General features: G+C 43.1%; 1 protein-coding gene across 3 annotated transcripts in view; it reads left to right on the forward strand.

Moving 5' to 3' along the window:
- Positions 1 to 14,225, forward strand: part of nrde2 (NRDE-2, necessary for RNA interference, domain containing) — a 109,630-nt gene that overhangs the window by 17,535 nt on the left and 77,870 nt on the right. For all 3 annotated transcript variants that reach the window (XM_059961201.1, XM_059961209.1, XM_059961216.1), the window contains 2 exons: positions 2,893 to 3,364; positions 10,304 to 10,709. In XM_059961201.1, coding sequence (XP_059817184.1) covers positions 2,893 to 3,364; positions 10,304 to 10,709 — 878 coding nt within the window. The remainder of the gene's footprint in view (positions 1 to 2,892; positions 3,365 to 10,303; positions 10,710 to 14,225) is intronic.

Below are 14,225 nucleotides of genomic sequence, written 5' to 3' on the forward strand. Positions count from 1 at the left end.
GGGAAGAAATATAATAACATTTGTTTAAAAAAATCTTTACATAAAGACTGACAAACAACCAAAGTGCAAATTAAAAGAATGAATGCCAAGACCATGGTTAACGCAAGAGATTCTGCAGATGCTGGAAATCCAGAGTAACACACACACACAAAAGGCTGGAGGAATTCAGCAGATCAGGTAGCACTCTGACCTGTTGAGTTCCTCCAGCATTTTGTGTGTGTTACTGAGAACATGAGTTGTAAAGAGTCCTTGAAAGTGAGTCTGCGGGTCGTAGAATTAATTTGGAGTAGTGGTGAATTAAGTTATCCATGCTGATTCAGGAGATTAATATTTGTACAGTAATAATTTTTCTTGAGCCTGGTGGTATGGGACTTAAAGGCATCTGTACCTCCTGCCAGATGGTGATAGTGAGAAGAGGATAGGGACTGGATGGTGAGGGTCTCTCATGATGGATATTGCTTTCTTAAGGCACTGCTCCGTGTAAATGTGCTCCATGATGGGGAGGGGTTTGCCTGACCATAAGACCATTAGAAATAGGAGCAGAATTAGGCCATTTGGCCCCATTGAGTCTGCTCTGCCATTTCATCATGGCTGATCCATTTCTCTCTCAGCTCTAGTCTCCTGCCTTTTCTCCATAACTCACTCATGCCCTGGCTGATCAAGAGCCTATCGACCTCTGCCTTAAATATACCCAATTCCCTGGCCTCCATAGCCAGCCATGTCAGTTTCACCAGTCTCTGGCTAAATAAGTTTCTTCTCCTCTCTGTGATGCACTGGGCTTTATCTGCAGCTTTCTGTTGACTTTTTTTGGAGTGAAGAAGCTGAGATTGCTCTCTAGTGACTAAAGAGAAACAATTTCCATTGATAAGCAGGGAGTAACTGTTTATGAAAATTGGCAGAAGGATTATGTGGAGAATTTCAGAACACAGCATGTTATCAGCATTGTGGCATAGGAGGTGGTCACTTGGCCCATTGAATCCATGCCTGCAGTTCTTCAAATTATTCTGCTTCCAGTTACTTTCTGTGAAAGAGGTTGACTGAATGTTTCAGTAACAGGTGATGATCCAGATCCAAACCACTGTCTGTGTGTACAACAAAATATTTTTCCTCATGTTCTCTCACCCACAACCTATCTCTTCATCTTTTACCCATTGCTCTCAATGTATGACTTTTGGTTCTCAAGCTGCAATATTGAACACCTCTATTAGGTCTTTGAAACCTTCATTACTTCAAGGAGAATGACTAATGATTAACTGGAATGTATTTATGGAATGGGTGGTGGAAGATAATTTATAGGTTATCTTTAAAATGGACTTGGATACATTCTTCAAAGGGATGAATTGGTGTAATGAAAAAAAAGAGGAGGTGTTAGACAAATTTGTTAATTTTTCAAGGCCAAAGCTGGAACAGACATGTTAAATTGAGCAGTCTCCTGCACTGTAGAATTCAGTGATTTATTGAAAAATAGGCTTTTCCAGCAGCATAGTAGTTAGCTTAACATTGTGCTATCGAGTGCTGTTCTTCAATTTCACCACCGTGTGTAAGGAGTTTGTACATTCTCCCTGCAACCACATGGGTCCTCTGTTTACTCTCCAGCCCCAAAGACATACAGGCTAGGGTTAGTAAGTTGTGAGCGTTCTGTGTTGACACCAGAAGTTTAGCGATACTTGCAGGCTGTCCCAGTCCAGCCTTTGACTGTATTGGTCATTGACGTCATCAGTGTGTTTTGATGGACAAGTAAGTCTAATCTTTAAATCTTTATCTTTTTCTTGACAGACAATTTGATCCATGTTATCATGTTAACTTTGGGTTGGAATATTTCCTTTCATGGAGCTTGTACATTCAGTTTCACTGCTGCCAAACCACCCTCCCCATCTCCCCCAACCATCCCTGTGACCTTTACCCCAGTAAATGACCATGCTGACAGAAAATCTGTAATAGACACCTCAGTGACTGCCCAGTAACACGAGCCTTTAATCCTGTAAAATTCCCCAAGGAACTGAACAACAGAATCAAATTAGATTCAACGCAGACTCTTGTAAGATTACCTACTTGTTTTAAGGAGTATCTTGGAAAGAGTTATAGAAAGGAAATTCCAAAATTTTGAGTCCAGATAGATAAAGGGTCCAGAAGATGTTTATGAAAATGATTCTGGTAATGAAAGTGTTGACATATGAGGAGCATTTGATGACTCTGGGCCTGTACTTACTGGAGTTTAGAAGAAAGATGGAAGATCTCATTGAAACCTACCGAATATTGAAAGACTTATATAGACTAGATGTGCAGCGGATGTTTCCAGTAGTGGGAGAGTGTCAGACCCAGAGGGCACAGTCTCAGAATAGAATAATGTCCCTTCAGAACAGAGACGACGAAGGATTTCTTTAGCCAGAAGGTGCTGAATCTATGGAATTTATTGCCACACACAGCTGTGGAGACCAAGTCATTGTGGATAATTAAAGTGGAGATGAATAGGTTTTTGATCAGTAAGGTCAACAAAGGTTATGGGGAGAAGGCAGGAAATTGGGGTTGAGAGGGAAAATAAACCTGCCGTGAGCTGAGCAAACTTGATGGAGTAAATGGCCTATTTCTCCAATGTCTTTTAGTCTTGTGGTCTGAGGCATGGTTGCTAATGATTCAGTAATGCACATTGGGATTTTATCAATTCAGAGAAATAGTCTAGTGCAAAGATCTGCTGATGGGTGAGGGAACGCATGAGGCTATGGAATATACAAAATACTGGAGGAATTCTTCATGTCAGGCAGAATCTATGTAGGGGAATAAACAGGCGGTGTTTTGCCAAGACAGTTCATCAGGACTGCTTGTTGTATTCAGGACTTGTATATTAGACTTGCTCATCAATAAATAGTTAAACATGATGGTTGTGTATTACAGGTACAAGAGGAAAGGGGATGTCTGTATTGGTCTTGATCCCAAAAAGCAATGGATTATTTGGGAAGATTCAAACCAACAGAAGAAAAAGATGAAGAAGAAGAAGGAGGATCGATATTACAGCCCATCCGGCCTTCAGCTCCTAAGCACTGACACAGTTCCCGTTTACCATGAAGGTGGTCTACAAGATCAATCTTGTGTTGCTCTAGCATCTTTCATTCCTGTTCCAGATTGGGAGGAGAGTGACAGTACGCTCTCAGGGGCCATCACCTCGGTCAATCCGCTTGGGATTTACGATGCTTCCACCACACTGTGGCTACAAGGGAAGGGCCAGCTGGAGCAGGAGACCTGTGCGCCCTTGGACAACGATAGGAAAATAAATTCTGCCATGATGGCCAAAGTGGAACGATACAACAAGTTGTTGAGAGAGGTCCCCAGTAATATCCAAACCTGGATGGAATTTGTTCATTTTCAGGTGGGTACAGCATAGAAAAAGACCTTGCAGGTGAACATGTCTAATTGCCAGCAAGTACTGTGGGTATTGGTTTATGATTGTCACATGTACCAAGATACAGTGAGAAGCTTGTCTTGCATAGTGTATACCGATCAAATCGTTACACAGTGCATTGAGATAAAATGCAGAATAAATTGCAAAAGCTACTGAGAATCCGAATCAGGTTTAATATCATCGACATATGTCGTGAAATTTGTTAACTTATGGCAGCAGTACAATGCAATGTACTAGTGCAATGCATGGTAAATGTAGAAAAAATAAATTGAACATATACATACTATAATTGATGTATTTGAAATAGTTAAATTAAAATCTGAAAAAAGTGAGGTGGTGTTCATAGGTTCAATTAGAAATCGGATGGTGGAGGGGAAGAAGCTGTTCCTGAGTCACTGAGTGTGTGCCTTCAGGTTTCTGTAAGTGCAGTACAGATAAACAATAAAGTGCAAGATCATTACAAGGTAGATTGTGAGGCCAAGAGTCCATCTTAGTATACACAAGGTCCATTCATAAGTCATGACAGTGGGATAGGAGCTGTCCTTGAGCCTGATAGTATGTGCTTTTAACCTTTTGAACGTTTTGTCTGAAGGGAGAGGAGTGAAGTAAGAATGTCTGACGTGGGTAGGGTCTTTGATTTTGCTGTCTTCTTTACTGAGGAAGTGAGAAGTCAGACAGAGACCATGGAGTGGAGGCTGGTTCCTGTGAAGTGCTGAGCTTTCTCCACAACTCTCTACGGTTTCTTGCCATCACATGCAGAGTAGTTGCCATACCAAGCTGTTATGTATCCAAACAGATTGCTTTCAATAACAGGTGCAGTGATTAAAAATCGGTAATGGTTGACAGGGACATGTCTAATTTCTTTAGCCTTCTTGGAAAGTAGAGGCATTCGTGAGGTTTTTTGGCCATGACGTCAACATAAGACCATAAGACACAGGTGGAATTTGGCCCACTGAGTCTGTTCTGCTATTCCATCATGACTAATTTATTTATTATTCCTCTCATCCCATTTTTCTGCCTTCTCCCAATAATCTTTGATGCACTTACTGATCAAGTATCAACCAACCACCGCTTTAAATATACCCAACGACTTGGTCTCCACAGTCGTCTGCAGCAATGAATTCCACAGATTTACCAACCTCTGACTAAAGAAGTTGCTCCTCATGGTTGGACCGAGATAGACTGTTGGTGATATTCACGCCTAGGAAGTCGGATCATATTTTCCAGCACTCACCGCATACCCTTCCATGCCATGGTGTTTCTTGTGCTCATCTCAATTCTACTTGAACATTGTAGTACCTTTGCTTCATAAATTTGCTTCATATCTGGCACTGGGTCTGTACCTGTGAGCTTAAACCTAAATCTTGTTGAGAATCCTGGGCAGACGACAGTGGCCCCATGACTGGTTGTAACAGAAAGTTAACCCAGTAATATTTCCGGGACACTGCTGTTCTTAAGAGCACAGTTGAGATGTTGGAATGAATTAAGGATATCTTTGTGATGGCCAGAATGAACTACGATCTATAAATTAATGAATAGAGATTCAACAAGGCCTTGGAAACATACAGAGCAAAAGTTGCTGTTCTTGCTATGTGGTTACAGGAATGGAGGAGGTGGCCATTTTGTGAGACTGTCCTTGCAGTTACCATTTTGTGAATTGTTTGGTGAGCTGATTCTTGCTCTAGGATAACTTAATCAGAGCAATTAAACGTGGACACAAGGAGTTCCTGCTAATAATCTGCTAAACTTGAGACCATTCTCAGATAAGAAGCTGTTATTATGTGGAAGGAACAGCCCGTGATCTGGCCATTTGGGCCCGGTGTTTGGCTGACCTGGTTAGGCTGGTTTGAGTTGGACAGAATGAAAGAACTTGCCTAAGGTACAAGGCTGAAGTGAGAGCCATAAAGCAATACTGTTTGTAGTCTTGGACCACTTCCAATGAGAAGCTGACACAGGTCAGTCAGATGACCTTGAGTCAAGCAAATTGAAACCACATAGATTGATCTGATAAGGAAATAAGTACGAATGGAGAATTTCAGAAGTACAGTTAGTGATAGCTCTGTGGATACCAGCAGTCGCAAAAGTGGATGACTCCACATAGAAAACATGGAGGTTACAATGGGATCAAGGAAAGTAACTGGTCAGTATGATATTCTGTATAAGTACCCTCCAACCTGATGACACGAATGTCAATTTCTCCTTTCAATTAACAACCCCCCCCCCTTCTTTATTCCCCACTATAAACTTTCACTTCTTCTCACCTGCAATCTCCTTCCCTTTCTCCTATGGTCCACTCTCCTCTCCTATCTGATTCTTCCTTCTCTTGCCCTTGGCCTTTTCCACCCACCCACCTTCCAGCTAGCCTCTTTCCCTCCCCCACCTTTTAATTAAGGCATCTTCCCCCTTCCTTTCCAGTCCTGAAGAAGAGTCTCAGCATGAAACGTCGGCTTTTCACTCTTTTCCATGGATGCTGCTAGACCTGCTGAGTTCTTCTAGCATTTTGTGAGTGTTGCTTTGGACTTCCAGCCCCTGCAGATTTTCTTGTGTTTAACCTTTTCCCAGATAATACCTTTCCTCTGCTTTGACTGTTCATGGTGTGTCAGGGAAAACTAGTGGGCGTGCAGACAGTTATTTAGCTGTGTAAGTTCATGGATTGTTAGCTGATCCAATAAAGGCACTTGTCAGTAAATATAGATTCCCGCTGTGTCTAACTGATCATTATTATTGAGGGGTAATCCTTGTAAAAATGTGCTTGAATAATAGGAAGCACACTGATTCCTGATGGTGATGCACAGAGAATCGACGTTTTGGGCCGACACAACTGTACTTTTTTCCATAGATGGTGCCTGGCCTGCTGAGTTCCCCCAGCATTTTGTGTGTGTTACGTGGATATAGCCGATTATATATGTTACGTATGCATGGAGCAAGAATGACAATGGAGTAGTATGATTAAACATTTTTACTGAATCATGTTAGTAACCTACACACAGAGCAACTTACAGCGTGAGTGTGAGGATCTGGGCCCGCTGAGATGAAAGACATGCACTCAAAAGTGCGCGTGAAAAGAGAAAATCCTCTGTGCGTAGCAAGCCCAGTTGATCAGCCGCATCCGCCCTTGCCATTTTCCCGCAGTCGAACTGATATGGTGCCAAATAGAAAATACAAGTAGGAAAGTTATACTACACGAAAAATAGCAATTCCGCACCTCAATCCAACAGGTACAAGGGTTGGGGCAACACAATTTAGTTCACAAATAAGAGAAAGTCTTCAGATGCCAGAAATCCGAGCACCACACATAAAATGCAGGAGGAGCCCTATGCTGACTTAGCTACTGGAGACAGCAACTTTGTAGAATTTTAAGAGTTATCCCCGCGCTTCATTTTCCAGGCACGTTGGGGCCGGGGGGAGAAGTCTCATTCCACTGTCTCTGGCTTCTTGCCTTTGGCTTCATCTGCAGGAGCACAAGCAGTTTAGATTGAATGCATCAAAACAGAATGGTCCAGATCTGGCTTTAAACTGCAAGAAAGCTCCTTCAGAATCAAAATGATATATGTATCAACTCATCTCAAGGACTTTGCCCAGTTGTATTCCTTTATACATTTATAACATTGCAGGAAGAAGTATACTTTGCCCTTGTGCAGCTGGTTATTAGTGCACATTCTATGATCTCCTTGCTGGAAGGGTCATTGGCTCAGTTACTTGCACTCTTTCCCCCTCTGTCTGTGCCGATTAACTACTCTCACAACTTACACGTGTTCCTCAATCACAAATTTCAAAGTACATTTATTATCGAAGTATGTATACGTTATACAATCTTGAGATTTGTTTCCTGACAGGTAGCCATAAAATAAAGAAACCCAAAAGAAATCATTAAAAAATGACCATCAAACACCCAAAACGCCCAATGTGCATAGAGAAAAAAACACATGCAAAGAATAAAAGTAAACAAATAGCATTCAGGATGAAAGTGAGTCTACAGACACAGAGCAGCCTGAGCAGGCCTCAGCCTCAGTTCCGTGTGGAGACGGTAAACAGAACCGGCCTGATCTTTGCCTCTGGTCCCAATACTCTGCCTTTTCAATCTGGCCCAGCGTTTCACTTGTTTCTCATTCTAAGACCCGGGCCCTGTTGCTTTGATATGCTCTCGGTCTAGACTCTGTCACCAGGTTTTGGTCCATACCAGACCTTTGCAAATCAATCAGACCTTGGGTCTTTCCTTGCGCTCGATTTAGGTGGGTGGATCTCAACTCTTCCTTGCCTCTGCTTGCATTGACTCAACCTTATCTCCCCTCACTTCAACCCTCAATTCTTCCTTGCCTCCACCCGCTTCTCCATTGTTTGCGGTGATTGTTTACCATAAATTTTACCAGGATAAATTTAATAAGGTATTTAGATGTATTCTCTGTTTTGCTTGCCACTGATATGTAGTTGCTGGGCTTCACCAGCTACATCTTAAACCGGAAACACTTCATTCACTTGTGCATAAGGAGAGCAGCTTGACCTCTATCACCAAGCTCTTCTGAAGTTTGAATAGAGGAATGCCATTTTTATACAGAAATTGACTAGTTGGATACAGATATTGATCCCATAGAAACTTAGTGCACTTCTGAATCCCATCATTTGCATATTTAAGAATCAGTTGGAATCCGTATTTTCAATGTTAATCAATTAAATCCTCATATTAAAGCCAATAATACTTGAGAATTAGTAAAATAATTGCCAATAGTAAATGTTGCCTCACAATCCTTTGCTTGCATCTTTATCTTGTCTTGGTCTGCCTGCTGATCTTGGTTCCCAGGCTGTACAAAGGAGAATTTGGCTTTCAAGGGCCACCTTCTGCCTGGTGACTGCACTGTGTCTGCATACCGTCTCTCAGTCCAGCTTCTCATCTTGACTCTTCCATCATCAAGAACCCCCACCATCCAGGACATGCTCCCTTCTCACTGCTGCCACCAGGAAGAAGGTACAGGAGCCTCAGGACCCACACCACTAGCTTCAGGAACAGTTATTATCCCTTAATACTTCATCTCATGTTCTCAATATTTATTATTACTATTATTTCTTTTTTTCTTTTGTATTTGCAATCTGTTATTTTTTTGCAAATTGGTTGTTTGTCCCGTTGGGTGTGGTTTTGTTTTGATTCCATTGTGCTTCTTGTATTTACTGTGAATGCCCACGAGAAAATGAACCTCAGGGTTGTATATGGTGACATATATGTACTTTATTTAGAACTTTCCATATGAAAAGCATATGCAAAGGGGAATTCGGCTCTCAGAGGTTTTTGTTCAGCTTGGTACTACCCAGGGTCTGCACTCTGTTCTGTCAGCACGCCATTTTAACCCTTGCCTTTCTGCATCTTCCACAACACTCACCAACTTTCCAGAAGGCAAGAACAAGTGATTCATTTTGGAAGGTTGAATTGAAGGCAGTTAACGTCAGGATTCTTAGCAGTGTGGAGGAGTGGAGGAATCTTGGGGACCACATCCTTAGACCCCTCAAAGTGCTGTGCAAGTTGATAGGGTTGTTAAGGCATATGGTGTGTTTGCTTTCATTAGTCGGGAGATTGAGTTCAAGAGCCACGAGGTAATGATGCAGCTCTACAGAAACCCTGTTAGACCGCACTTGAAATATTGTGTTTGGTTATAGTCACCTCTTTATAGGAAGATTGTGGAAGCTTTAGAGAGGGTGTAGAGGAGATTTACCAGGATGCTGTCTAGATTAGAGAGTATGACTTATGCGGAAAGGTTGAGCGAGTTGTGGGTTTTCTGTTATGAGAGGATACTTGATGGAGATGATAAGATGCATAGATAAAGGGGATAACCTCAGAATTTTTTGCAGGGTGCTAATGATTAATAATAGGGGGCATAATTTTAAGGTGATTATTGGAAAATATAGGGCGGATGTCAGAGGAAGGTGGGTTAGTGAAGGTGGTGATAAGGAGCAAGTTAGAAACTTTTAGATGGGCGCATGGATGATAGAAAAATGGAGAGCATGTAGGAGGGAAGAGTTAGATTGATCTCAGGGCAGGTTAAAAGGTCGTCACAATATTGTGGGCTGAGTGCCCTTTATTGTGCTGCAGTGTTCTATGTTCTAAGGCAAGAAGCAATTGGTGAGGTGAGAGGCCTCCAGGGAAGCATACGGTTCTTGAATAACAGAAAGGTTTATTGTACTGAACACATCCCCAAATGATAATAAATAGTTGCAATAAAAGGAAAAGTCTTAAATGCTAATCAGTTAGAAGGAAAGGTTAGATAAACTTGTTTTCTGTGGAGCACTGAAGGCCGAGGGAGGACCTGATGGATGTTTATATGGTTATGAGAGGCACAGGTAGGGTGGAAATGTAAACGTAAGGTGAGAGAGGGAAAGTTTTTAAAGGAGATGTGCAGGGCAAGTTTTTTTACACAGATTGGTAGGTGTTGGAACATAGTGTCAGGGTGTGATTGAAGCATGCAGGATAGTATTGTTCAAGAGGAATTTGGGAAGGTACATGAATGTGCAGGGAATGGAAGGATTAGGATCATGTGCAGGCAGATAGCCTTAGTTTAATTTTACTTCATGGCCAGTACAGACATAATGAGCTGAAGGACCGTTCCCATGCGGTAATGTTCCATCAATGTAATCTTTGTGAGATTATTGCCATGGCAACACACACGCAAATTGCTGGAGGAGCTCAGCAGGTCAGGCAGTATCTATGGAGAGGAATAACATTTTGAGCTGAGACCTTTCATCAGGACTGGAAAGGAAAGGATTATTGCCGCGGTGATCTTTCAGTATCATGGAAAATGCAAGTTAGAGTGTGCTGATCAAATTGCAACTGAATGGTTTCTCCATGTTTTCTGTGTCTAAGTGTGCTGTGTCATTGCTGAATCTCCTCATGAAGTTTCCTCCCTTCCCTCCCTCCCTCAGGATGAGTTAATGCAAGGCCCAGGTCCGTTCACCGTCGCTGCCACAGAATCTGAGAAGAGGAAGAGATCGCACCGGATTACCTTGGAGAAGAAGCTGGCCATTTTGGAGCGAGCTATCGAGAGCAACCCCAACTGTGCAGAGCTGAAGGTAGCCCGGCTGGAGCTCTGTAAAGAATCTTGGGAGCCGTCCGATCTGGTGAATGAGTGGAAGAAAGTGGTCTTTCTTCACCCGAACAACACCACTCTATGGCAGAGGTATCTCGTGTTCTACCAGAGCCAATTCAGCACCTATTCGACCTCCAAGGTCAATGGCATCTACGGCAAATGCCTGAGCACTCTGGCCGCTGTCCTCGATGGTACCCTCGTGTCTCATCCTGCACTTCCTGACACCGAAGAAGCTATGCTGGGTAAGGTGGAATCTTAATTTTAGTCAAGGACTGTAGGTATGCAGTCATCAGGGGTATACAAATAAACTCTACTATAGGAAACACTTTAGATGGGTGGCACAGTATCACAGCGATTAATGCAGTTGCTTTGTAGCGCCAGCGATCACCGATTGGGACTCAATTCCCATCACTGACTGTAAGGAGTTTGTACGTTCGCCCCGTGATGACGTGGGTTTTCTCCAGGGATTCTGGTTTCCTCCCACGTTCCAAAGCTTAGGGTTCGTCAGCTGTGGGCACACTTGGGGGGCTTCCCTCATCGCAATCCTCAGACTGTGTTGGTCATTGATGCAAAGCAGTGCATTTCACTGTCTGCTTCAGTGTGTGTGTGTGACAAGTAAAGCTACTCTTTAACTTTAAACTGGAAAGGGTGCAGTAAAGAATTGCAAAGTCCTGAAGAAAGGTCTTGTCATGAAATGTTGACTATTGTCCTTCCATAGAGTCTGCCTGACCCTCTGGGTTCTCCCGCCATTTTGTGTCTGTTGCTCAAGATTTCCCACATCTGCAGAATCTCTGGTGTCTCAGATTTGCAACTCAGGAACTGAGTTATACAAAGAAGTTGGTCAGACAATGACTTTATTAAGAGGTGATCTTATGGAGGCATATATAATCATGAGGGGTATAAATAGATTGACTGCACACAGTCTTTTTCCTGTGGAACCAGAGGGCATATGTTTAAGGTGGGAGAGGAAACATTTAATAAGATCTTGAGGAGCAACTTCTTTTAAAAAAAAATATAGATGATGGTATTTATATGGAATGAGTGAGAGTGGTTGAGGCAGGTACACTAAAAACTTTGTTAAAGTCAGTGGTCAGATACATGAATAGGAAAGGTTTAGAAGGTTATGGGCCAAATGCTAGCAAATATGACCAGCTGGGATGGACCATCTTGGTTGTCAGAAGGGCCTGTGTCTGCTTTACAATTCTATGACTCGAGCACCAACAGAGGGGGTGGAGTGGGGAAAGAATTGTCACCATTTTGGGTTGAGAGCCAACATCAAGTCTGAGAGTGGAGATGAAAGGTAGCTAGTATGAATAGGGTTCTTTATACTGCTTATCACTCCTCTCTAATCTCAGCCCTGATAAAGGGTCTTGATCTGAAATGTTGACAATCCCACCTCACCCCTCCCCACAGATGCTGCCCGACCTACTGAGTTTCTCAGGCAGTTTGTTTTTTGCTGCTGGTCCCTGCGTCCACCATCTCATGTGTCATCAAGAACGCCATAGGCTTGTCTAGCTCCCGTCATGGTGGTACAGTAGGCATGCTACGTTGGCATCAGAATGTGTGGTAACACTTGCAGGCTGTCCCCAGCACATCCTTGGCTGTGTTGGTTGTTAAGACAAATGACACTTTTCACTGTATGCTTTGATGATAAATAAATCTAGGCACTCTGGAGAAGGTAGAGACAGAGTGATTCCGGAACTGGAGTTAGATCAATGTGCAATCAATGAACAGGCTGGGGATTTTTTTCCCTTGAGCAGTGAAGGTTGATGTCTTTAAGTAAGGATATGAAAGTGTTAATGATAGTGTACCGCACTGGATGTTCTATCACCTGCCTCCACCCATCCAGATTTTCAATCCCATTGAAGTCAGTGGAGTTGTGTCTGACAGAAGGCTAGTCTGATATTGTTTGCATGACTCTGGAACTTTTTGAGCTGTTTATGTCAAATTTATCCACAGTGTTAATAAACATACAGCAAAAACAATGGACCCACCTTATCCATGCCAAACGAAATGGCTCTCTGCTCATCGCACCAGACTATAAGACAGAATTAGGCCATTCAGCTCATCGAGTCTGCTCTGCCATGCCATCATGGCTGATTTATTATCCCCGTCAACTCCAATCTTCTGCTCCTGTAGCCTTTAATGCCCTTAATAATCAAGAACCTATCAGCCTCCACTTTAAATAGGTCTAATAACCTGGCCTCCTCCAACATCTGTGGCAATGAATTCCATAGGTTCACCACCCTCTGGCTAAAGAAATCCCTCCTTATCTCTGTTCTAAAGGGGCGTCCTTGTATTCTGAATCTTTGCCTAGACTCACTCATTTTTGGAAACATCCACTTCACTCTGCCTAGGCTTTTCAGTGTTCCGTTGGTTTCAATGAGATCCCCCTTTCATTCTTCTAAACTCCAGACAGTACAGGCCTGAAGCCAGCAAATGCTCCTCATACATTAAACTTCTTATTCCCAGGATAATTCTCACGAGCGTCCTCTGGACCTTCTCTGATACCAAATATGGGGCACAAAGCTGCTCACAATACTCCCAAGTGTGATCTGACCAGTGCCTTATAAAGCCTCAGCATGACATCCTTGCACTTATACTCTCAAAATGAATGCTAACATTGCAGTTGCTTTCCTTCACACCAATACAACCTTTGGGGAATCCTGCACGAGAACTCCCAAGTTTGTTTGCACCTCTGATTTCTGAATTTGGTCCTCATATGGCGGCGCGACGCAGTTTGCAGCGGCCTCTCCGGAGTTGATATCTGTTATTAGTCAAGCGGGGTGCCGTGCGCAATCCTAATCTGATGAAAAGCGGACGTGGGAGCACGGAGGAACATCTGGAAATCTCCTGGAAGGCCTTCTTCATTGCTGCTGCTGTTTTGAGGTACGGGTCTCTGCTGAGAAGAACAGGCCTCCAGTCCCCAGTGTCGCGTTGCCGGTGGCCGTTGGCAGGGGCATCATAGTGGACTCAGCAGAAGATGGTGCTCGGAGAGGCTGTACCGGAGGGGACGGTCGGAGGCTCGGATGTTCGAAGGACTCGGTGTCTGCTGCGGTTGGGGAGCTTTCACTGTGTGCTGTGTCTGCGAGGCTGAGTCGGGTGGCGCCATGGAAGTCCATAGTGGGGGTATTCCCTTCTGCCGCCTGCTTGGGATGACGAGTCTGTCGGGACCCTGAGGACTTGTGGAAATTGTGTGGTGGTTTCTTTCGAACTTATAGTCTTTTAACATCTTTGGACTATTTTTACAGTGCCCATGGTCTGTTTTTTTATCAATCATGGTATTGTCTGCACTGTTGAAACTATATGTTAACTATAACTATATGTAACTATGTGGTTTTGTGTAGGTCTTGTAGCATTCGTTTTTTGTTTGTTGGGTGGTAGAGTTGGTCTCCTGACTTGGTGTGTCTGGGTAGTCTTGTTTTGTCTGGTGGGTTTGGAGCTCCTTTCCGGGGAAAGTACTAAGATGGTAGCACGATATTAATACTCAGCAGCCTCTCCAGACTCTGGATTGGGGATTGCCAAACGTTATGTGGATTTTCTGGTGTAGTCTGTACTGTCAAGTGCTTTTGCGATATCATTCTGGAGGAACGGTGTCTCATTTTTTAACTACATTGCAGTTGTGGTTTCTAAATGACAATAAACCAAAATTCAATTCAATATAGAAGATAGCTGATGCCTTTATTCTTTCTACCGAAGAGTATGATCATACTCTTCCCTACAATGTTGTCCATCTGCTGCTTGTATATCTGTATAAC

This window comes from Hypanus sabinus, chromosome 2, assembly GCF_030144855.1.
Source record: "Hypanus sabinus isolate sHypSab1 chromosome 2, sHypSab1.hap1, whole genome shotgun sequence".
NCBI classification, from domain to species: Eukaryota; Metazoa; Chordata; class Chondrichthyes; order Myliobatiformes; family Dasyatidae; genus Hypanus; species Hypanus sabinus.